General features: G+C 41.6%; 1 protein-coding gene across 1 annotated transcript in view; it reads left to right on the plus strand.

Moving 5' to 3' along the window:
* EFCAB6 (EF-hand calcium binding domain 6) overlaps positions 1 to 26,281 on the plus strand; it is a 219,918-nt gene that overhangs the window by 53,939 nt on the left and 139,698 nt on the right. Inside the window, 5 exon segments of the mRNA XM_032645421.1 lie at positions 578 to 702; positions 6,654 to 6,693; positions 6,696 to 6,795; positions 23,495 to 23,605; positions 25,782 to 25,887. Of these exon segments, the coding sequence (XP_032501312.1) occupies positions 578 to 702; positions 6,654 to 6,693; positions 6,696 to 6,795; positions 23,495 to 23,605; positions 25,782 to 25,887 (482 nt within the window).

A 26,281-nucleotide genomic window follows, 5' to 3' on the forward strand; every position in this document is an offset into this window, starting at 1 on the left:
AATGTGAATTATCTGTTTAAACCTTAGTCTGTTGTGTGATTGGGGATTTATGTTATCCTTTTGATTCATAAGAGCTACTCATATATTGAGCAAATTAACCTGCATTTCTCACATATATTAACAATAGTTTTTCCCACTCGTTTTTCTTTCATTGTTATTTGTGTATTTTTTTAACAAACAAAAATTAAATATTTATATTGTCAGACCTATCCATTATTTAAATGATTTCTAGCTCTAATGTGTTCTTTGGAAGGGACTTTTCACACAGTGATAATGTATTACATGTATTATGTATATTCATCTTAATTTTCTTCCACTACTTTTATGGTTTTATTAGTCTGTTTAGTATATATTTACTCTATCCAGATTTAGCCTAGATAAGGTAGCAAGTAGATTAATTTTATTTTTTTCTAAAATGTCCGTCCAGTTATTTCAACAGCACTTATTATATAGTTCATGTTTTTGGTTTATTTGAGTCTTAATTTTTACCAGACAGGTGATGATGAAAAGGAAACACTTAATGTTCAAATGTACGTTTGACAAGTCTTCATAAACTGGAGTTCTTTTGTCTTAATAGAGGTCCCATGGGAGGACCAACGAGTCAAAAGTTCCAAAAGAGAGTACCTCCCCAGTCCTGTTTCATCTGAAGATATCTGGAAAAACTGCTCCTTAGATGAAATTGAGAGGACCTTTCGCCAAGAGGTAAGAACGTTCTCCTAGTGCCAGGGTTATATAAAGTGTGAACAGAGAGAGTAGATGGCTGTGGAAGACCATTAGGTCTAGACGTTATTTCTAAACTGCTTTGAACCACCTCTGCGTCCTCAAGCCCTGGGACCTCCTCCAGCTTCTCATAACAACAATGCATGGATGATGGTAACGATGATGAGACATTAAGTACTTCCTTGGTGCTACTCACACACTAAATGTAATAAGAAAAATTTAAGACTTATATAACGACATGAGACAACTTTATTGAGTAAAATAAAGGAAAATCTGAGAAACGAAGAGGGCTTTTCTAGCTCTTGGACTGGAAGATTTAGTATTAACACCTTCTCGCCCTACATCTGGGTGGATATATATATTTTTTTCTTTTGAAAAGTTACAATAGAGGGCTTATCCTATCACATATAAAATATTTTAAAGGTATAATAATTAAGACATTATGACAGTGGTGCAACCGTGAACATTCAAATTGATTTAAAACAGTAGTTGGGTAGTGGGCCAATCTTGATATGTGAATTTAGCATATGATGTGAGGCATTCCAATAAAGTATGGTGGGGACAAGGGAGGAGAAGGTTCAGTAATTATTACTGGGATAATTCGCCAGCCAGCCACGTGGGGAGAAAGCTTGGAACATTCCACTTTCCACACCAAAATAAATTCGGTGCGCCCCCACTATTTAAATTTCAAAATAAATAATCTAGGTGAAAGTTTTTAATCTTGAAATTTAGACTTTTAAGCATGAAGTAAAGCCCCAAAGCCATAAAGAAAAAGACTGATAAATTTGACTATATTAAAATGAAAAAGTATTTGTACAGCAAAACTTTGTACAAACAAATGATAAACTTGGCAAAGCATGTGCCACGTAAATGACAGGTAAATAATAACCGTTCCTAACATATGTAGAACTTTTATAAATTATTAATATAAAATTTCCAGTAGAAAATCATCAATGCGGAAAAAATTAACAGAAGCCAATATTGATAAGGGCGTTAGAGGGGGAGCGTGTGAATATTCTGTTGGTAAATCGGTAAAACTTGTTTTCTCTTGTTGTTGTTAATGAATTATTGTTTTTATGAAAACATGACCATTCCAAAAAATGTAAGCAATTCTGAAAAGTATAAAGAAGAAAGTAATAAATTATTCAAAATCCACCACCCAGAAATAATCAAAGGCAACATTTGGTGAACATAATTCTAGGCCTGTCTTTATTCTATGTATAGAAGGATTGCTGCATCGGCAGGTGGGTGGGTGGATACATAGATAGAAATAATTTTATAGGAAGAGAATCATGCTCCTTTTTACAAATAAATCATATTTCATTTAAATTTCTTTTAATTTACCAGAAGTAAAAAAAAAAAAAACATCATCACCACCCTCATAATTAACCCTTTTACGGGGCTGCCTCTGTGCCAGGCAGTGTTGTAAGCGCCCCTCAGGTGTTCAGTCCTCACGGAAACTCCAGGAGTTAAGCACCATTATCATCCCGGGTTCAAGATGAGGAACCTGGAGCACGAGGAGGCTGAATGACCTGCCCCAGGTTACCCCGCCAGAGAGTCCTGAGGCCCAGTCTGAACCCCGGGTGCGTCACGTGATATAATGTCCTCAAGTGAAGCCACAGATATTTCTGAACTTTGGATAAATATTTCTTTACCACAAGAGATACCAGGTCTCAAAAAGAGTTTTGAGACAAAAAAAGAGATTAAGAAAGCCGTGAAGAGTTGGAGAAATGATGGTGTTTTGAAAGATGTCTCAATTACAGTCAGCGCAGGCTGGCTATGAAACTCCTTGTGATTGGCACTTCCTGTGTTTCTTCCCAGCCCCTCCCACCTCACAATTTTTGCTGTTTATATTTTGTTCTCAGTCAGAGTTTATACTATTTACATTTCGTTCTGTTACTGTAATTCCCCCAGTTGTTTTGCCTGCGTTTTGTATTTACATGGATTTAATGCACATCGCTCTACTCCAGGGCTACCATAGCTTATCCCTTTCAGAGTTCTTTATTTTGATTTATTCTTTGGTTGGCTGGATTTCATTGTCAAGTAATTCCCTCAAGAAAGGCTCATGGGTGCTTTATTCCTTTTGTTTTTTCATACTATCTGTCCCTTTTTTTTTTTATTAGAACAACAACGTAACTGGGTATAATTCTTCCATCATTCTTTCTTTTCCTCAAAATGTTGTTTTTCTACATTGCCTTCTGGCATTGGGTGTTCTTGAGAAGAATCCTGAGGTCGACTGATTTTTTTCCCCCTTGTAGATAATTTTTTATTCTACCAGGATGCCTAAACTATTTTTTCTTAATCCTTGAAATTAAAAAGCAGAACGAAGACTGTCTTGGCATGGAGCATTTTGCCAAAGTTTCCTGGAACAGAGTATATTCTTTTGACGTACAGATTTAGTTCTTCACTTCAGGAAAATTTTCCCTGTGTCACATCACTAAAACCTTCTCCCTGCATCCTTCTCTCCCTCCCTTCTGTCTTCCTTCCATCTTTCCTTCCTTCAGTGGTATCCTCAGTTATCTTATGTTGGATCATCTTTGTCTATCCTTGATAGTAATCATCTTCTCTCAAAATGACATAATACTTTTTTTTTTTTGCAGTACGCGGGCCTCTCACTGTTGTGGCCTCTCCCGTTGCGGAGCACAGGCTCCGGATGTGCAGGCTCAGCGGCCATGGCTCACGGGCCCAGCCGCTCCGCGGCATGTGGGATCTTCCCGGACCGGGGCACGAACCCATGTCCCCTGCATCAGCAGGCGGACTCTCAACCACTGTGCCACCAGGGAAGCCCAAAATGCCATAATACTTTTGTCCTTTTCATCCGCCTTCATTGGGAATCTTTCAAGCCATTCTTTTTTTTCCTTTTTGACCACACCTTACGGCTTACAGGATCTTAATTCCCCGACCAGAGATGGAACCCAGGACCCTGGCAGTGAGAGTGCTGAGTCCTAACCACGGGACTGCCAGGGAATTCCCAAGCCATTCCTTTACTATTAATTTTAATTTCAGCCTTGTCTTTTATTCTTGCTGTTTCTAATTTGTTATTCGTTCCTGTAATGATGTTGTTTTTGTTTTCTATTTTCTTAGCTTTGAAATATCCTTCTACTCTCTTTCATTGTTTGTTGTTTTTTTCTTTCTTTCATTGTTTTATCATCTTGTCTTCAAGCTTTTCTTTTAATGAATTTATATTCTTATTTAGTTCCTTTTTATAGTATGAAGGCTTTGCTGGTGAGATATATATATATATATATATATATTTTTTTTTTTGTATCCTGTTCTCCTACAGATTGGGTTCTTTGTCTTTTGCTTGATGTTTGTTTGTTTCTTTTTCTATAGTGTGTTTGCATAGTTGTAAAACCATTTATTTTCATCCTGCTTGTGCTTAGGTTGAGATCCGCTCATATTATGGAGGTAGCTGTATTTTCATTTTCACTGCTGTACAGTCTCCATTAGCTATATATGCACAGATAATGCACTGCCCAGGGATGGGCATTGGATTGCTCCCTGTTTTGTGCTCATCCAAACGATGCCACCGTAAGTGGTTGGCTCCATATGTCCTGGTGCATGCCTGCTAAGGTGTCTCTGGGAATGACACCCAGCATTCCTTGCTAGGTTGTAGGGAACATGCTCCTCAGCTTTCATTGGCAGTATCCAGTTATTTTTCAGAATACCAATTCACACTCCCGTCGGGAGCATATGAGAATTCCTGTTGTCCAATGTACCTACCAGCTCTTGATATCATTAGAGTTGTACATTTTTACCAGTCTGATGCGGATTAAATGGCATTTCAGCTATAATTTAAATTTTGTTTCTCTTTTTACTGATGTGCCAGATAGCTCCTTACATTTTACAACCTTTCTTTAGAACATTTTTGGTAAAAGTGTATCCATTTTAACAAATATTTATTGAGTGCCTACCGCATGCCGAACTGTGCTTCATTTTAGATAATTATTAGCGAACAAAACAGGGCACAACCTTGGCTCTCATGGAGACTGCATGACCTTACATCAGGGAGAGAGATGTTAAACAAATACGCGTTCGCAACTACCATTTTCCTAGAGTGGTATGACAGAAAAGGACGGGGTATTATAAGAGCGAATAACAAGGGGAGCCTCATTTAGATTGGGGGTCAGGGGAACATTTATAAAACGCAAGTGTTTAAACATGGAAAATGGGTGTACCTTTTGCTTGTCCATCCGTAACATGACGGCTGCCATGTATCACTTCAAAAGTGTGATGCAGGTACACGCTAGTTCTTGTGGGAAAAGTTTCATGACATGTTGTTAAATGAAAAAAGCATTTGTCAAAACTGAAAGTGTCGTGTGGTCCCATTTTTGTAAAATTATATTATATGTGTATGTGATCATGTTGGAGTTTTTGGAACACCATATAAAAACCTGTGGGTAGTGAGACTTCCGGTATCTTTATGTCCTTTTTTATACTTTGCTGAATTGCTTGCATTTTTTTGTTTGTTTCATTATAAACAGTAATGATGAAAATTCCTAAAAAGTTTTACGTGTCGCAAAGACATTACTTCTGGGGACGTCCCTGGCGGCCCAGTGGTAAAGACTTCGCCTTCCAATGCAGAGGGGGTGCAGGCTCGATCAGATCCCTCGATCCCTGGTCAGGGAGCTAAGATCCCACATGCCTCCGTGGCCAAAAAACCAAAACATGAAACAGAAGCAATATTGTAACAAATTCAATAAAGTCTTAAAAAAAAAAAAAACAGAAAAACAAAGGCATTACTTTTGTTTCATTCCTGCTTTTCTTCTAAGAGCTCTAGATTATGTCAAAACACTCTCCTGAAAAAAACCTGATTGGAGACTAAATGTCATTAAGATATTAAAAGCAGATTTCATTAATCCAATAAATATACTGAGACCAGACTCCATGTCTGGCTTTGGGTTCCCTCCACTAGAGGCTTCCCCCAGGCAGCCCACCTCCCCGAGAGAGAGAGATGGGCACATTTAGCCACATTTTGGGTTAATTTTATGCAACTTTCTAAGAAGCTTAGGCCCTGTAAGTCTCTAGATTCTTTTCAAGATTTCCTCTTAAATTTCCGGTATTCCTGTGCACCTTCAGGAAGTCTTAGTGAATGTGCTTCTTATTCCTTTAGTTGGGAGAGACACTTGTACATATATTTCCATGTTCCAGCAGCTTTTTAAACGTCACCTTTTACACCAAGTTGGTGTTTCTTTTGTTTATCTTCGTATCCCAGTTAGCAGGAAAAAAGTGAATTCGGACAACGTGGAGAGGGTTGGAAATATCGAAGAATATTGTTATTACTCAGTAATAAACAGCAGGAAAACCTTTGGAAATAAAACCAATCTTCATAGCATTTTTATGAGTCATACAAAAATCAGTGGTTAACCTACTTTACTGCATTTTAGAAGTCCCATAAGCAAAGCTGATTCACCCTGGTTCTTTGTAATTCCCCCCCGCCAAAAAAAAGGATAATTAAAGAAATGTCCAATGTGTACGATGTTTATGAAATCCTAACGATTTCCCTTAGAATCAAAGCTACTTCTCTTTTTAATAAAATGTCACCAGCTTTTTGTTTGATTGACCTGACTTAATCAGGAGCAGCCTAGCATGGGCTCACAGTAGGGATGGGTTGAAAGTATATTAAGAAAGATGTATCAAACTGGCAGATCCACCAAGTATTTTTAGCTCTGAAATTTGAGTTAGAGCTATTGTATGTGCTGTTTTTCCCTGAGAAACTTGTCTGCCTTGTCAGTTGAGTAGCTGTGACTGGGGATACTGTTTTGTACTGAGCTCATCAATTAAACATTTGAAGTTCAGTACATGCCATAGTAACCTTTTTGATCAGTTTTGGAAAGGAAAATGTGAAGAGGTTTTGGTGAAAATAAAGTGGTTGAGCAGCTCTGTGCCGCTGATTTCTGTGAATGCTGTACTCTAATTTTAATTCACCGCAGCTTTCAAAGTCCTGTGGAAAGGTTGAAAAGGCCCTGAGTGCACGTCCAAACGTGGATACGTATCTTTGAATTACCTAAAGGTTGTCCTCGACACCTTTGTATACCGATTACCAAGAAGAATTTTCATCCAGTTAATGAAAAGGTAAGAGTCCCCTTGTTTCCTTGACATTTTTTTCCCCCAAACGTCAACTGTGAGGATCAGGAACAGCTTTATTTATTTTTTATGAATGTTTTAGACTTTTTTACTATTGAAAATTTCAAACACATGCAGAAGTAAAGAATGTAATGAATTCATTAATCCAGAAGAGCCTAGAGCATTTCGTTATACCAAGAGCCTCATGTAATGAATCCACGAATGCTCCCACTACCCGTCTGCAGCTTCCCACTCACTCATGGTCAGTCATTTCATTCCTATCCCTGCCCATTTTTCCTCAACCTCAGATTTTTTTTTTTTCCCCCTCCGGTACGCGGGCTCCTCACTGTTGTGGCCTCTCCCGCTGTGGAGCACAGGCTCCGAACGCACAGGCTCAGTGGCCATGGCTCACGGGCCCAGCCGCTCCGCGGCATGTGGGATCTTCCCGGACCGGGGCACGAACCCGTGTCCCCCGCGTCGGCAGGCGGACTCTCAACCACTGCGCCACCAGGGAAGCCCAACCTCAGATATTTTTGAAGCAAATACCAGCCATCATATTTCATTGAAAAGATCTCTCTCTCGATAAGAACTCTTTTTAGAAACATGGTGAAAATACTGTTTCACACCTAATAGAATTATCAATAATATTAATAAATATCCAGTCAGAGTTCAAATTTAACTGATTGTCTCACATTTTCTTTTATAACTTATTTGAGTCAAGATCCAAATCAAATCTGTACATTGCAGTTGATTGATTTGCCACAATTCTTCTTTAATCTGCAGGGTCTCTCTCCATTTGTTAATTTTCCCCCCTTAAGATGCATTTGTAGAAAAAGTCTGGATTGTTTGTTATGTAGAGTTTCTTACAATCTGAATCTGACTGATTGCAACCCACGGTGACATGTAACGTGCTCTCCTGTCTCCCTCCCCGCCAGTCCCTGCCCCTGAATTGATACATGCACAGATCCAGGTTCAATTTAGGGAGCAAGAACACTTCATAGGTGGTAGCAAGCATGTATGGACTGTTTGTCTTTCTTCTTGTGATGTTAGCAGCCCTTGTTGATCACCCCTGTATCCATCAGTTCACTAGGGATTGGAAGGTGGTGACGCTCTGTGTCTACTGTTGCTCCTTTATTATTTGGAGTACTTCTGTAATGCAAACTTCCCCTTTCCAACCATTTGGTAACAATGAGACACAGTTAGTGTAGAAAAGGTAGGATCTCCTTGGTTCTTTCCCTTCACTTACTATTTTTCAAAATAATGAATTGGTTTCCTAGCATCCTCCAGAAGTGAGCAATGAGTGACTTTTCTTAAATGTTATTATGAGCTCATGAATGTTAACATATTTGATGCCTTTCAATTCCTTACAGTTATTATTCTCCTTGATACTCAATTTGTTCTGTCGTGGCCACTGGGAGGCTTTTTGTGTTGGCTCCGGAGTCCTGCTGGTGTGACCCTAGTAGTCTTTGATAACATTTCTTGGTATAACGAAATGCTCTAGGCTCTTCTGGAACACCTCTTGCCTCAGACCTGGAATCAGCCATTTCTCCAAGGACTCCTGTTTACTTTTAGTTGGAAATGGTATATATAGACCAAACTTTGGGTGAGGAATACTGTCTTTAATTTACCTGGTTTTCTGTCCAGGTAACTCAGAGAACCTTTTCTCAGGGGACATGGGATTGAGGCTGATGGAAAGATTGTCCTGTGAAACTCTGAATAGTTGGAGGACACCTTGGGGTTACCTAGAAAGGAGGGACATTAGAGAACGAGAAGGAAAAAATAGGACTGAGCTAGACCAGCTGGACCCATTTCCCATAGCACTTCCTTCCCTTCTCAGCACCCTGTGTGTCCAGAGAGAGTCGCCTGTGTGTTACCACCATGGCTTCTAGAGCGAAGGGCATAAATATTTCCATGGCTCAGAAAACAGCTCTATTTTCCTGCCTGTACATAGTGAAATCTTTTAGGAATTACTTGCTTGGATAGCTAAGAGTTGTATAGCCATTTCTTTTTGTTTCATTTTCAAAATGACACAAGTAGTAATGTAGTAGCAGTAATAGAAATCAAAAACAAAAAGTCACCATCCACCTTACATAACCAATTGACTGTTTTCATTTTTCCACATTCTCTTCCACTTTGTATCCACATATATAATTTTTACATATTTGTAATCAAAATGCACCTACAGTTTTATATCACGCTTTTTAAGTAGGAATATGCATATTATACCATTCTTCACATTGGCTTCATAGTCTTCAAAATTATAACTTTATGGCTGCCTACTGATGCTGGCCATTGTGGGAGGTGCTAAGAATGCAGAAATAAATAACAAAGAGTTCCTGGCCAGAGTGGCTGCCAGGGGATAATGGCTGTGAAGACTGATGGGCACATAGAGTGAGTGCATTAGGAGGCTGAGGGTGGCCAGAGATGTGGTGGTATTCACGTGTTCTAGCCAGGGATCCAGGGATTTCTGAGTCATGACCTTTGTCACGTCACCCACCCAGAATTCCCAGTGGAACAGGGCACAAGAGGCAACAGCAGGGTGAACTCCCAAGTGCTAATATAAGGAATTATAAATCTGGTATGCCTCCTGGCGCACATATCTGGAAGTGAAGCTTCGTCATATCTTCCTGGCCAACTGTCCCCTTTGTAATTATATCACTACCCTTTTATCCCTCTGGCTTTTATAGTCTATCTTATCTGCTATTAAAATACCCATAACACTTTTCTTTTGATTAGTATTTGTCAGGTATCTCTTTTCCCAACCTCTCGTTTTCACTCTTTTATTGTCATGGTTTCAGTGTATTTCTTGTAAAATAGCATATATCTGTATTTTTAAAATTCCAAAATGAACATCTTTACCTTTGTAATGGTCCAGTTTAGTCTGTTTCCGTTTGTTGTAATAGATGTATTTGGATTTTCCCCACCACTTTACTTTGTACTCTCTATGATTTACTTGGTTCTTTCTTTTTTCTCCATCATGTTTGGCTCGGCTGAGTTTTTCTTATCACTCTTTTTTTTCCTCCACTGCCTTGAGACTTAAATATTTTATTTCTATTCTTATATTGATCATCCTTAAAATTTTAACATGTGTTCTAAACTTGTAAAGCCTAAAGCTAATCAGTGTTCCCATTGTCCTGGGTCAAACAAGCACTTTCAGCCCACACGTTACCATTGGCTAGTGCCGTTTTTTTTTTTTTCCGTGTTGGGTCTTCGTCTCTAGTTGCAGCACACGGGCTCAGTAGTTGTGGCGCATGGGCTTAGTTGCTCTGCGGCATGTGGGACCTTCCCAGACAAGGGATCGAACCCATGTCCCCTGCATTGACAGGCGGATTCTTAACCACTGCACCACCAGGGAAGTCCCTCTCCCATTGCTTTTATTTATTAATTTTTAAAAATTTATTTATTTGTTTAAATTTTTGGCTGCCTTGGGTCTTTGTTGCTGTGTGTGGGCTTTTCTCTAGTTGCGGTGAGCGGGGGCTACTCTTCATTGCAGTGCACAGGCTTCTCATTGGGTGGCTTCTCTTGTTGCACAGCATGGACTCTAGGCGCATGGACTTCAGTAGTTGTGGCACTCGGGCTCAGTAGTTGTGGCTCGCGGGCTCTAGCGCACAGGCTCAGTAGTTGTGGTGCATGGGCTTAGTTGTTCCGCGGCATGTGGGATCTTCCCGGACCAGGGCTCGAACCCGTGTCCCCTGCAATGGCAGGCGGATTTGTAACCACTGTGCCACCAGGGAAGCCTTCATTGCTTTTAATGTCCACTTTGTCATATTAAATTCTATCCCTAATTTGGTTTAATGTGTGTTTCCATTTTCTATCTCATCATTCTAGATTTCTCTTGTTCGTGGACGTTTCTGTACAAGGTTCTGTCTACAATTGCCCATCCAACTGCCCTTATATTTTCCGTTATATCTTTAGAAAGAACACTGGCTTCCCTGCACTGTCACAGTTATTTGTATCTCACCTATTTCTTGAATTTACATAGTGATTGTAAAGGACTTATCACTAATTATGTCACCTCCTAAGAAGAGAGAATCTGCTGGACTCTACCATGAAAGCAATGGCCTAGGAAAAATGAATTAGAGGTGGGACTAGTTTCCTGCAGCGCGTGGCACTGGGGTGGCCCCGGGGTGGTGCTGATCTCCTCTTTCCTTTGCTCTCCTCTAAAGCCCCCCAAGAAGGTGGCACAGTTGGGACACCTGGTATTGCTACAAGCATAACTCCCCTCGACCTCTGCACTCAGAGCATCACAAGAAGCCATAATTCACCTTCTAAATTTAGGTTTAGTATTTTTGTTAGCTTACCAAGATGTGCCCATGATTGTTTTGGGCAAATTCTCTATGATCTTTGTATTTAAACAATGATTTAAGAGTTCACTAAGAAACCTGTACATGAATGTTGATAGCTCAATTCATAATCACCCCAAGCTGGAACCAACCCAATGTACTTCAGCAGGTGACTGGATAAGCAAGCTGGTACGTCCATACGATGGGATATTTCTCAGCAATAGGAAGGAAAGAACTATTGATACCTACAACATGGATGAATCTCAGAGACATTCTGCTGAGTGAAAGAACCCGGTCTCAGAGGTTCCTACTGTAGGATTCTATTTGTATGAGAGTTGGCAAAAGGCAAAACAATGGGGACGGAGCAGAGATCAGTGGTTTCTGGGACTAAGGATGGGGCAGGGCCTGAGTCCTGAGGGGCAGTAGGAGGGAGGCTGTGGGTGATGAAGCTGTCCTGGATTTTGCGTGTGGTGATGGTTACATGTGTTAAACTCTACACATGTGTTAAAACTCATAAAAGTGCGCACACACAAAAAAGCCCCTTTTACTGCATTTTAATTTGAGAAATAAAATGTGAAAACTCATCCTTTCTTTAAGGCAAACAATACAGAAAAGAATAAAGGAGGAAGTAAAATAAAATCTAAACTCTCATGCCCAATAAAATGATTTGAGAAATTATTCTTCTAACAAATTTAAGAATGGAAAGAAAAAAAAATGGGCGTCATTTTGAGTTTATTTTTTAAATACTCAAGATCTAGGGCCTAAGTTAAAAACCCTAACAGCTTGGTAATGAGGCATAAAATCTTGATCCAAATAATATTTTAGGGACGTTAAAAGCTATTTTCCATATATATATATATATATATATATATGTATTTTAATGTAATGGTAGGCTTTAATTAAACAGATAACTTGACCTTTATTACTAAGATGCTGTGTTTTTCATATAAAATAGATCTATTAGAAACAAAGCCAGTGTTTAAATATGAAGAATGAGGTTTTGGGAGAGTTGAGAGGATGAAATAAATGCTGTGACTTGCATGTTCACCGGAGACTGGGCTTCATCCATCCATCATGTGAGCAGGTCCCCACTCAGAAGCATCTCCTGGTGAGAATTTTCCCATCCACGCTGGGGACATTAGTAGCCTGGCAGAAGCTATGCAAACCAAAAATAAGCCATTTAGCCCAAATTGTATGAAGTGTAGAAGCAATACCCCAGGGTATATTTTCATTTATTGCCCAAACCTTTTTAAGTCGTGTGTCTAGGATTTCTTCTATTTATATGACATTCTAGAAAAGGCAAAACAATGGGAATGGAGGAGAGATCACTGATTGCCAGGACTGGGCTGGGGGAGGGTGTGACTCAAGGCGGGCGGCACTAAGAGATTTTGGGGTGAGGGAGCTGGTCCCTATTCAGCTGTGGTCTTCTGTGTCTGGACATGCATTGGGCAGGGTCCAGGCAGAAAGCAGATGGCACCTGAGTTTATTGAAGGATCTTTTACCCAGGTGAGCGCAGGACCAAGTGAAATCAGTAGATGGAGAAGCATTTATCTCTCCTAGGCCTGAAGGGGCAAGAGAGGGAGAAGTTAGTGAGAGGAGCCAGAGGGTGACCTAAGGAGAGAGCCACCCAAGAGCAGATAAGGCCTTCAGCAGGAGAGTGTAGCCACAGCCATGCTGCAGCCCAGCGGGGAGGGGCTGGGGGGATAACTAGCCCACCTTCTCTCTCCTCTCACCTTCCAATCTCCTGCTGGCACCTCCCACTGGCCAACCCATCTGAAAGCCAGGGGCACGAGGGGCCAGTTGAAGCAACCCACCAGGGTACTGTGCAGAGTAGAGGAGGGTGGAGAATGGACCTGGATGGACAAACGAAAAATATCAGGTACCGTTTACCATTCTGAGCCTTAGAAACCTTGGAGGGATGAAAACCCTTGTCCTTTGTAGGAATGAAAACCGTGTATCCCCCAAACAGGAGCTACTTAAAGTCATGTCTCCCACATGAAATCTAAAATGTTAGCTGTAATCAGCGCTTTTTAAAAAATAAGGCAGGGGGTGGGGTGGGAATAGGAAAACAAAAACAACACACAAAAGAGCTGCTAAAATTTGCATTATTGTTAACTGGTCATGAGATCTAAATCGATAATTATAGCCTCCTTCATCCATCATCCATTCTTAATTTCTCTGCCAGCATCTTTGCTGGACAGCATCACTCACCTGGTAGGGTACCCAGCCGTCTTCACAGGGTCTCAGCCCTTGGTTGTCGTCTCTTGGTGGGGCTGCCACAGCTGCCTTAGGGTATGTAATGCATCCCGCAGAACAGCGCCCTTACCCCACAGGGAATTTAGGGTATTTTTCTCTCAGCTGGCTCTGTAGCTGAGTCATCAACAAGGTGCCCAGCCATTCTTTCACGTCTGTTCTGGTGATGGGGTATGTGTAAGACAGGTGAGTTCTGTATGTCTAAGACTATTGCCACACCTTCACCACCATCAAATGAGTCCCTTGGTAAGTGCTGTGCTGCATGGGACATGATGGTGATGGGTAAAGCATTTTGGAGGTCCACAAACGCTGGTAACGATGGAAGCATTTCAGGCAGGGAATGGACATTTGTATCTGGAATATGTATCTTGTGAAGACAAATCACTGCCCCCTCCATGACGAAGGAGGTCCAGGGTAATCCCTACCAGATGGCGGAAAGCTCCCCTGGAGGAAGGGGCCTGGGGGGCTCGGCAGCAGCCAGCTCAGCTTTAGTGATGACGAGTCTGTATTTTCACACCAATGCACAGCCTCATCTGGAAGACCATGGACAGCACCAGGTTCCCTGGGGAGAGTGACTGACTGGCATCCCCCGGGCAGGTCGGCTTTCCTCCTGATGACCCAACCGGGATGCCTTCCAGTGGGCACTTACCTGGGACATCAATACCTTTATAAGCTGTGCTGATTTTCTCGAGTCCATCAGATACCTCTTTTCTAGGTGTCACTGTCACCAGTATTCCAGTCTCACTCCTTTTGAGTCCCTGAGCAGTCAGCTAGCCCATCAGTCACTGCCCATGAATCAATACATAAATTCATCCTTCCAGAGTAGGCAGTTAGGTGTATGTGGAGTTATGCCTACCATCTTCCAGGGCCGCCCCTGAGTGGGGCTGAGTGCTGTAGCGCTCCACTCGAGGCTGCTGGCAGCACGTTGCCCACTCCTGTCTACTAACCACGCCCATGCCTTTCCTCTTTTAACCCGTGGACCTGCCCGTGAAGCCGCGGGTGTGGGTTGAGGGGTCAATGAGCAGCGTGAGAAGGCTCCATGGGGGTCTGGCACCTGTTCACGCAGACTCCGTCTCCACCTTCCAGACGTGCTCGGGCCTGGCCTCACCTATGCCTCTCCCACTTAACGTGGGCTGCTGCTACACACATCTCATGGTATGACTCAGCAGATCCAATAACACCTGCTCTTCTGGGCAGGGCGAGTCTCACGATCACTTTGTCACGTGACCAGGCCTTCACCGTGAATACCAGAGCTCAGCAGCAGAGGCCAAGGGCAGAAGAGGACAGAGCCTTATGGCAAAGCTCTAGGAATGTGTGCAGTGCTTCTCCTACCTGGGCTTGCTCTAGGGTCCACACAGCATCTGTCTGCCGTAGACACTCTCATTAACATTTACTGTTGTGGGTCCAACTGAGACAGCAGTTTACCCTGTCGCCTGGGCCTTCTGCAACTGCTTTTTCCTGCTCTATGTGCCACTCAAAACTGGCAACCTTGTGGGTTACCCGAAAATGGATCAGAATAGCAGGACAAAGTTGTCTTCAGCATCCAGACGTCTTTCAAGCATGCGCCTCTTTCTTTGTGATGGGTGCTACAGGTACAACAACTTGTTTTTCACTTTAGAGGGACGAGTCCAACATGCCTCAGGCCTCTGGATCCCTAGACCCTTCACCGGAATGGCAGACCCCTAAACTTGCATGGGGTTTATCTCCTCCTGCTCTGAGGGCCTCTGGGATACTTGTTACTTCCCTCTTACTAGGTCCTGTTAATAAAATCATGGGCCAGTGTGATGGTTAACTGCAGGACCCTCTGGGCAAGGCTTGATAGAGTTCCTTCTTATTATATTATGGCAGAAAGCAGGTGAGTTGACACAACCTTGAAATAATATTGTCAAGGTATACTGATCTCCCTGCCATGTAAAGGGAAACTTTACTGATGGTAATTTAAAAATTAGCATTTTCTATATCTATAGCTGCATACCAGATGCCAGGGGGTATGTTGATTTGCATGTGTGATTGGTGTCATCACCTGATTAAATCTGCAGTAATCCAGTCAGCTTCTTGCTTTATTTATTTTTTAAAGTATTTTACTTTTTTTTTTTTTTGGCTGCCCCAAACAGCATGCAGGGTCTTAGTTCCCCAACCAGGGATCGAACCCGTGCACCCTGCAGTGGAAGCGCAGAGTCTTAACCACTGGACTGCCAGGGAAGTCCCAGTCTAGTCAGTTTCTAATACCCAAGTAGCTTTTGCATCGGTGGACAGGTGATTTAAATGGGAATATGGTAGAAATCAGTCCTTCTCCCACCCCTCATCTTTCTATTCTTTGATGGTGGTGCCAATCTGTATGTACATTTACCCCAGGGAAGTGGTATTACTTTTTGTTGACTCTCTTATAAAGGGTTGGGTCTTCTACATGGCCCTTTCTACCATCATAGCCCTTATTTCACAGAACAGAGAATCAGCGTGAGGATTCTGCAGTGGCTAAGGTTATTTATTCCCATTATATATTCTGAGCCTGGAGAAGTAGCCATGGGATGAGCTTGTAATCCTACTGGACCCATTGTGAATGGACTTGGGCTCCATCTATCACCTCCATAAGCCTCCACTCTGGACGAACACACCATGCTGGCATTTTGCTTCTCCAGAAATTATCATTAGTAAGGAGGGATGATCTAATAACCCTGAAAGGCTAAGGTATTTTCCTTCCCTTAATGCATAGTCACCTTGGTAAATGGCTGAAGGACCTTCTGGGCAAAGTTTGAATGAATATTCCTTGGGCCCTTTGGGCAAGGTTTGAAGGAAAATTCTCAGTATATGCCCATGGCTAGGTTGCAGAGTCCCTCTCAGTTAAAGGTCTCTGGGTGTGTGAATTGGTTTAGGTCTGTGACCCGGGCAAGAGGCCACAAATTCCCAGTGTAATGACTCAAGTCAGGCTTCTGTCCATCAGCCTAGAATTTTCTGTATATTCTGTATATATCAGGCAGGGCCTTAGTCTTTCCTAAAGACCCTGTGGTCAGTTAGCCAGTGCCAGAAATCCCAGTGGTTTGAAACACCCTGATTTCACTCTGGCTTATTATGGTAATTACTCCCATGCTGTAGCTATAAGAGAAAGTTTCCCAACAGGAACTTGGGCCTTTGATGACAAATTTATATGTTGCTTCTCCCTTCCCCATAGATGGGGTCACAAGCTGCTGTAAGTCTCTAGCTGGATTCATGGGATGGGAAACATGGATTGGGAATGATGTTGGACTCCCAACATCAGAATCCAGAGGGCTAGCTGCCTGAGGCAATAAAAGGAGCCCCTGGGGATTTTTAAGAATTAAAGAAATCAGCACTATCCATCTTCGTAACTTGGGTTAATAACGGTTACTCGTGTGATTTCTAGCAAAATTATGTGCTGATGCTATTTTTTGAAAATTGTGTTTATTCATGTTGATTATAAAAACTGTACCGGCTCAAACTAGAAAATAGGGGAAACCATTGAAAAAGTTACCCGTAATTGTAATAGCCAGAGATGGCCACTATTCATATTTTGGTATATTTCCTTCTAGAATTTTAATGTGTGTACATGTACACATACTCCATACATGCTTAACATAGTCGAGACCATATGCGGTATAAAATATGTTCTGTTTTCTCACAGAATATTATAACAGGAGCATTTTTTATATTATTAAAAAAACCTTTGAAATTAACTTTTTTTTTGCGGTATGCGGGCCTCTCACTGTTGTGTCCTCTCCCTTTGCGGAGCACAGGCTACGGACGTGCAGGCTCAGCGGCCATGGCTCACGGGCCCAGCCGCTGCGCGGCACGTGGGATCTTCCCGGACTGGGGCACGAACCAGTGTCCCCCGCATCGGCAGGCGGACTCTCAACCACTGTGCCACCAGGGAAGCCCCCAAAATAACTTTTTTATTTTAGAGCAGTTTTACATTTACAAAATTATTGCAAAGATAGTACAGGGAGTTTCAGTATATCCCACACCCAGTTTTCCTTATTAACATCTTACATTGGTATGGTACATTTTTTTACAATTAATGAACTAACATTGATACATTATTTTAACTGAAATCCATACTTTATTCATATTTCCTCAATTTCCCCCTAATGTTCTTTGTTCTGTTCCGTGTTATTGTCTAGGATACCCCGTTACATTTAGTAGTCACATGTCCTTAGCCTCCTCTTGGTTCTCACAGTTTCTTAGATTTCCCTTGTTGTTTTGATGACCTTGCCAGTTTTGAGGATTACTGGTCAGATATTTTATAGAATGTCCCTCAGTTGGGATTTGACTGATTAGGGTAGTGGGAAGAAGACCATGGAGGTCAAATACCATTCTCATTACATCATGTCAAGGGTACATAGTATCAGTATGACTTGTCACCATTGATGTTGACCTTGATCACATGGCTTAAGTTAGTATCCTCTTTATATTTGGGTTGGCCAAAAAGTTCGTTCAGGTTTTTTTCTGTAAGATGGTATGGAAAAACCCGAACGAACATTTTGGCCACCCCAATATTACCCTATCTGTGTCTTTAAGTTAAATGTATCTCTTTTATGACAGCATAAATTTGCATCTTGCTTTTTAAAAATCTATTCTGATAATGTCTATCTTTTAATTAAAGCATTTAGTCCATTATTATTTTAAATAGTTATTAATATGTTTGGATTTAGATTTCCCACTTTTTTCTCCTTTTGCTTTTTGTTTATTTTTTTCTGGCCTTCTTTTTAGGTTATTTGAAACCGTTTTTAGAATTTAATTTTAATTTTATTAAAGTCTTTGTAGATATACTTCTTTGCATAATTTTTTTTTTTTTTTTTTTTTTTTTTTTATGCGTTACGCGGGCCTCTCACTGTTGTGGCCTCTCCCGTTGCGGAGGACAGGCTCCGGACGCGCAGGCTCAGCGGCCATGGCTCACGGGCCCAGCCGCTCCGCGGCATGTGGGATCTTCCCGGACCGGGGCACGAACCCGTGTCCCCTGCATCGGCAGGCGGACTCTCAACCACTGCGCCACCAGGGAAGCCCTGCATAATTTTTAATGGTTGTTCTGTGGACTATAATATACATTTTAAGTGTTCCCAGTCTACATACAGTTAATACTGTACCACTTCACATAAAATATAGAACCCATGTAACACATAGGTCTATATCCTGCCCCCCGTGTCCTTTGTACTATGGATAATACATGTATTATATCTGCCTATGTTATAAACCCCACAAAATAATGTGGGTTTTTCTTTTTCTTTCTTTTTTTTTTTTTTGCTTTAAATAGCCATAAACAAATAAGAGCAAAAAAATAGCCTTTAAAAAATTTTCAGATATTTACTATTTCTAACCCTCTTTTAATTCCTTTCTGAGGAGCCGTGATCCCCATCTGCTGTCACTTTCCTTCAGCCTGAAGAACTTCCTTTTGTTGAGGTATAGGTGTACTAAAGATGGATTCCCTTAGTTTTATTTAGGAATGTGTTTATTTCTCCTTTGTTTTTGACTGATATTTTCTTAGATGGAGAACTCTTGGGTAACTGTTCTTTCTTTCAGCACTTTATTATGATGTTCCACTCCTTTGGGCTTCCAGTGTTTTGGATGAGAAGTCATTTATTAAATCTCTGTCCTCCTGTATGTAGTGAGTAATTTTTCTCTTGTTGCATTCAAGATTTACCCTTTGAATTTGTCTTTCAGCTTTGTTAACTGTGACGTGCTTTGGCCTGGCCTTTTCCGTGGATATACTGCTTGGTGTTTGCTGAACATCTTAAATCTGTAAATGTATATCAATTAAATTTGGGGGAAATTGTCATTTTTATGTCTTCAAGTATTAGTGTTTTTTCTGCCCTATTCCTTCTCTTCTCTCCTTCTATGACTGCAATTACATGTATGTAAGACTGTCTTATATTATGTCTTTGAGACTCTATTCATTTTATAAATATATGTGTATTCTGTGTTATATTGGGTGGTTTTGGTTGATTTGTATTTAAGTTCACTCATTCTCCCCTTTATCCTCTCCATTCTTTTCTTAATTCTGTCAAGTCATTAAAAAAATTTTATATAGTATTTTTATCATTCTAAAATTTCCATTTAGTTCTTTTTATTATGTCCATTTCTCTATTGAGATTTCCTTTTTTTTTTTTTTTTTTTTTTTTTGGTATGCGGGCCTCTCACTGCTGTGGCCTTTCCTGTTGCAGAGCACAGGCTCCGGACGCGCAGGCTCAGCGGCCATGGCTCACAGGCCCAGCCGCTCTGTGGCATGTGGGATCCTCCCAGACCGGGGCACGAACCCGTGTCACCTGCATCGGCAGGTGGACTCTCAACCACTGTGCCACCAGGGAAGCCCAGAGATTTCCTATCTTTTGAGTCATTTCAGGCATGTTTTCATTTGTTTCATTGATGATACTTATAATCATTGATTTTAAAACCCTTGTCTGATGATACGAACATTTAGGTTATTTGGGATTCCTCTCAGTTGACTTTATTTTCTCCTTACTAATGTTCCGTTTTCCTGGTTTTTTGTATTCCTGTACTTCTAGATTCTGTCCTGGAAATTTTGAATGTTAAATCGTGGAGACTGTAAATTGTTATAATTACTGTTTCAATGAATGTTGTTTCTTTTGTTTTAGTGCGTACTTATCTTGTTTGAACTCAAGCTGCATATTCTGTTTCTTGGGTGGCAGTTCTGATCTTAATTCAGATCTTTTGTGTTTAGCTAAGCTATTTTGAGTAGGTTCTGATCACGTGAGATTCAGGAACCAGCCAGAAATGTGGTGGGACAGAATTTGGGGACCCCTCTCTGGCTCTTTCTCTTCCAGGATTTCCTCTTTCTCTCTAGGTTTATGATTTACCTGGGTTTGGTCTTCTAGTTTTCCAGGCTGTAAAGGCCACTTTTTTTTTTTGTACTGGTGCCTGTGCCACCCCTCATGCTGCAGTGCCTGTCCCTGGGCTAGATGCGCTGAAAATACTCCTCACAACTCAGCTCCTCTCAGTATAGATTTCCCACCAGAGTTTGCCCACTTCTGTTCACTCTATAGTGCTTTTAGGTAGCTACTGGTTTTTTTTTTGGGGGGGGGGGTACGCGGGCCTCTCACTGTTGTGGCCTCTCCCGTTGCAGAGCACAGGCTCCGGACCCGCAGGCACAGCAACCATGACTCACGGGCACAGCGGCTTCGCGGCATGTGGGATCTTCCCAGACCGGGGCGCGAACCTGTGTCCCCTGCATCAGCAGGCGGACTCCCAACCACTGCACCACCAGGGAAGCCCTAGGTAGCTTCTTTTGATATTATGCCCAGAGTTTGTTATTATCTGTAAGAGGATTGGTCCAATAGGATCTTATTCCACCATTACTGAAAGAAGTTAAGTTAATATTTTCATATTAATTTGTATAAGTACTTTGTGTTTTAAGAATACTAACAATTTGTCATGCATAATTATGATAGGTAACTTTATAAGTCTGTTGTTTGGCTCTTAAACTTTGTTTTAATATTTCTGGTATACAGAAATTTTTTATTTTGATGTAATTAAGTAAGTTTGTGATTTCTTAAATTTTGCTTAAAATTCCATTCTCATTCAAATACCAGATGAATATATGCCTAGATTTTTTTTTTTCATTTTTCAATGGTCCTAGCTTTTACATTTAACTTTTTGATCTCTTTTGAGTTTATTTTAGTATATGGTATGTAGTGAAGATCTAATTTGTTATTTTTACCAAAGAGCAAGGTAATTTCCTAAACATAATGTATGCAGCTGATTCTAATTTTAATAGTAGCCACAGTGTTTCCAATATAGAAAATTAATTTTTAACTTGCTGAAACTTAAGGTGAAAATATACAGCATCAACAAACTATATCAACATAGTGGGCAAAGTTTGGGGAGGCAAGATTGAGTATGAAAGATGAAACTTTGTTTTGTATGCGAACAGCAGTGAATTAAACCACCGTCACAATCTACTTATTATATGTTGCCATGTGCGTGTAATGAAATCAATTAGTCAGTCAATTCTCTCTCTTCCTCATGACCACATACATGGTGCTAATAGCAGAAGTAGAAGTAATAACCAATCAAGCATTAGCTGCTGTAGCCATAATCATAAAGCGCTGTACAAGTGTTGACTGCGAACGATATTAATACTTGCGTAGGGATAAATACTATAAAGGATAGAGACCTAGTGCAGTGGGGCAAATAGCACCTGGTTCGGGAAATCAGGGAAGGCTTCCTGGAGAAAGTAATGATTAAGTTGAGACTTGAAAGAGGAGTGGAATTAACCACCTAAAGTGGGGGAGGTAGGTAGTGGGGAGAATGGCAACTGGCAAAGGCAGCAACAAGCATACAGGCCTGAGGCGAGGAAGAGCACAGGCCTTTTGAAGAACCAAAGGACCAGCATGGCCGTAGCCAAGAGAGCAAGGGGCAGCGCGATATGGGATGAGGCTGGAGATGTGAGCAGGGTCAAACTGTGCAAGCTGTACGTTACCGAAGGATTTTAATTCTCATCCTAAGAGCCGTGGGGAGGCGTGGAAAGATTTTAAGCAGGAGAGTAATCTGATCACATATGCATTTCAAAAAGTGCAGGCTGGTTAAAGTATGAAAATATTAATATATTGGTGGAAGGCAAGAGTAAGTACAAGGAAACCAGTTAGGAGACTATAGCAGTAATTCAAGTGAGGAAAGATGGTGGCTTGGCACCATACATGGATGGATGAATGGATGGACGGATGGATGCGTGCAAATGTAACCTCAGTTGAGTTGGCAAGACTCATGGACTGTAATCTTAAGGCAACTTAATTTTCTTGCCCACTGTCCCTTTAAATTTTCTCAGCTGGATTAGTTCTTCTTCCCTTGGATAAAAGCATGAGCAGACTTTGATTTTTTTGGTTTGTTTCAGATCACACAAAGAGCCTCAGCTTAGTAATTGCAATAGCCCGTTTCACATTATGGTCAAAGCTGTAGACTTGATTTAAATGTGAATTGTGTTCCCTACCCAGTTAGGGTCTGTTGCAGGCAAGAATAAAGGGGACACAGATGGCTTCTTCTCCCCATCTCCGCTTTGCACTTCTCTTCCTTCCTCATGTTGCAAACGCGGGTTCTGACTCCTCCACACCTGGAATGCCCAGAGGAAGGAGAGAAAGAGCAGGGAGAGGAAGGTTCCTATTGGACTGGCTCTGCTGTGAGCTGGAAACTGCACTTTCTGGCCCTAACAGGTGTCTGTCTGAAGGTGTTTCCTTTCATGAGAGTCTTTATTGTGTCTCTGGGCTTCACGCTCGCTGTCACATCCACAGATTTTTGAAGGCGAATGCATCTCCATCTCAGCTGATCGCTTATTCCCTCCTCAGCCCCTGGGAACCTGGAAACAGGGAGGGAAAACCTTCTTTATTAAGGTCTGTTCATTCTTCCAGGTGGCCTTCTCGGGCAGGACCTAGATGACCCTGTGTGTCTGTGTGTGCTTACGCTCACGCTCACTCTCTCGCTTGTGGCCCACATCAGATTCACACGAGACCCTCTGCATTATTTCCCCCATGACTGAGAGTCAGCCAGCAGTCTTGCCAACACCTCCCCACCTGCCCCCACCCCCATTTTCGGTCAATGGCTCAGCAGTTCGGCTCTCATCTGCAAGGTTTCCGTTCTATGAGGGCGTCAGGCACTGATACATTAGACGCCCCCCCCCCCGTGGCAGGGGCATCTAGCAAACTCCCAAGTAGAGCAGTTCTCTCCACAAGGCTTGAGGTGAGGGGTACACATCATCCATCCTACCTTGCGCTGGGCTTGGGGCTCACCCAAGCATATCTAAAGCTTTTCTCCAGAAATCTTTTCTCTTATTTCTCTATTTTCTGGACTTAGAGCGTGAACACCTTGGGGCCTTTATTCTGCCTACCACTCTAACTGAGCTCTTCAAATAATGAATTTGAAAGAATTATTTCATGTACGTTAGAATTTTAATCAAATCCCTTTGTTTCTTCATTCAGTGTATGCTACTGCTAACAGAATATAAAGACATGGAGATGTATTAATCAGTTTGGTTTTTCCTTGCTTTTAAAAAATCAATTTGTAGTATTATTTTACTAAATTATTTTGTTTACCTTAGATATGAAACTTCATATAAATTCACTGCTTCCATTTTCAATTCAATATTAAGTATCTAATCCATGCAGCATTATAGAAAAAATGTTCAAAATACTATTTTTGTTTTTTTTTAAATCCAGATTTGGACTTAAAACCACCACTAAAGTCAATTGGAAGCAATTTTTAACATCATTTTATGAGCCTCAGTTATTGGAAGCTGGTAGTAAAATTCCCCTGACGAAAAGAAATAGGTATGTAAAAAAAAAACTAAACTAAACTAAATTTTGGTTACATATGTCATAATATGTAAAAGGTTAGAGAATATCTGAATTACTTTTTCTTCATTTATTGAATGACAAATTAGTCTTCTTTGAATAATTACTAACTTTTGCATAATAACATATAGCTTATAAATTATTTTCCATATATTTTTCTTATTTAAAACTGCCTTAAACTATAAGGTAAGTATAATTATTATTCCAATTTCTAGATGAAAAAGTAAGACTATATGGGGTCTTCACTAGGTCATAGGGTGAGTGAGTCACGGGCGCAAGAAACGGAGCCCGAATACCCTCAGTACACACACCGACCCTGCCAACATCACTCTCTGAGCACTAAGTATAGTCTTGTAAAATTGTGTGCAAACACATATTTGTTAAATATCATATGGAAAAGAGCAATGTATGTTAACTTGTTTTCCAACCGCTCTCTGCATGGTGCAAATATTGTGGATTATTTGCCTTGAGTGCCATTATTTTTGTTTTCATTCTAATGTCTATTATAACTTCAGATTTATATTTAGCACATAAATTGTGGTGGGCGGTGGTGGCCCAAAACATAAAAAAATAATAATATGACATTTTCGAATTTAGGCTTTCCCTCTAAGAACTATTTTATCTTGACGTGTACCCTGTACTGACCACCCTATGTAAATCTTAAAGAAAAAACAGACTTTATAACCTCAGCACGTTCATCGGAAGCGCTGTGCTCTCTTGTAAAGAAAAATGTACCACAGAGTTAATTCCCGTTTTGCTGGGTCCTATCCCCTGTCTTGGGGAATTTATGAATATTTAATGAACTGCCCTGGTCACCAGCCTTCCAGGTATTCGGAGCCCACTGCACTCCCCACACATTGCATCTCTGGGATGCGGCTCTGTGAGTTCATTTCTTAAGTGAAATTACTTGTTTTCTTTACAATTTTCTTGCCTCACAGCACCTTGTCCAGGACTGTAGGAATTAACCTGTGAATTTTCTTTACTTTAAAACAGTGGTTCTCAACTGGGGACAATCTTGGCCCCCCCAGGAGACATTTTGCAATGCCATGAGACTTTTTTTTTTTTTTTGGCGGTACACAGGCCTCTCACTGTTGTGACCTCTCCCGTTGCGGAGCGCAGGCTCCGGACACGCAGGCTCAGCGGCCATGGCTCACGGGCCCAGCCGCCCCGCGGCATGTGGGATCTTCCCGGATCGGGGCACGAACCCGTGTCCCCTGCATCGGCAGGCGGACTCTCAACCACTGCGCCACCAGGGAAGCCCTCTGCCACTTTATATGTTTCTTAAAAGTGGTGGTAAGGGTGTGTGTGTTTATATGTTCTCACACAACTGGTAAAAGCTAAGACGGCTGTACAGATGCAGCAGTAAGCTCCCCTAAACAATTTGAGAGTTGTTCAGAGCCAGTATGATTCACGATCATTCTTTGTTTAGTGGAAAATGTCAAACTGTCTAATTGAACACTGAAAAGGGCGGCCAACAAGCATATATTGTTAGGAGATTCTCCAGCCCCCTTTCTGATCAGAGTCCCTGGTGAAGTTGGCTTTGATCTCCAGAGTGGATGGATGATCATGGGCCTTCAAGGGTACATGCAGACTGCTGGCCCTGAGCTCAGGGGATGAAAGCAAGAGGCAAGAAAGGGAGATGGGTCTGATAATAGAGGTGGTCATGGCCGTTGTCAACAGGGAGGGAGAGGTTGTGAAGGTTGACATCCTCACTGCTTCAACACTGGAAATGTGTGCCCTCAGTTAGCATGTTGGCGAGTGGGCTACAGCACGCTGCCTGTACAGGGAGCTGTTTGTCTCAGCAGTGATCGAGGCGTCTTTCCTGGTCCTTTTTGAGACCAAAGGCACAGATCGGCAAGAGGGCTGGCCACAGCTAGTCGGCACGGGAAGAGGTGGGTGATGGCCCAGCAAAGATGATTGGTGCCTATGGGAATTGCATGCATGCCAGCTCCCTTACTAGGTACCACGTTAACTGAGTGACAGATGGGCCCTCACAAGCACATGACACTTTCAGGGAAAGGAGCCATCCAGAAATAAAGCACTATTATAGTTGTTCTTAGGGTGGTGTTTTTTTTTGTTTTGTTTTTTTTGCATTAAGAACAAAGTTCAAGAACATAATCTTATTCCTGTTTTTCTCTTAATTCTCTTGTAGCATCAACTTCAGAAATCAATTTCGCAAGGAAAACATTATCGCAAAGTTATTTAGACATGAGGATCACTGTGCATCGTTGAAGAAAGCACTGCTGATCATCAACTCTGTAAGATTTTTTTTTTTTAAGATGTTGGGTGTAGGAGTTTATTAATTTATTTGTTTTTGCTGTGTTGGGTCTTCGTTTCTGTGCGAGGGCTTTCTCTAGTTGTGGCGAGCGGGGGCCACTCTTCATCGCGGTGCGTGGGCCTCTCACTGTCGCGGCCTCTCTTGTTGCGGAGCACAGGCTCCAGACACGCAGGCTCAGTAGTTGTGGCTCACGGGCCTAGTTGCTCTGTGGCACGTGGGGTCCTCCCAGACCAGGGCTCGAACCCGTGTCCCCTGCATTAGCAGGCAGATTCTCAACCACTGCGCCACCAGGGAAGCCCCAACTCTGTAAGACTTTGAAACCCTTCTCTGGTGAAAAACTCATTGTTTCAAAGAAAGCTAGTACTCAAAACAGG

Source organism: Phocoena sinus, chromosome 10 (genome assembly GCF_008692025.1).
Source record: "Phocoena sinus isolate mPhoSin1 chromosome 10, mPhoSin1.pri, whole genome shotgun sequence".
NCBI lineage: Eukaryota > Metazoa > Chordata > Mammalia > Artiodactyla > Phocoenidae > Phocoena > Phocoena sinus.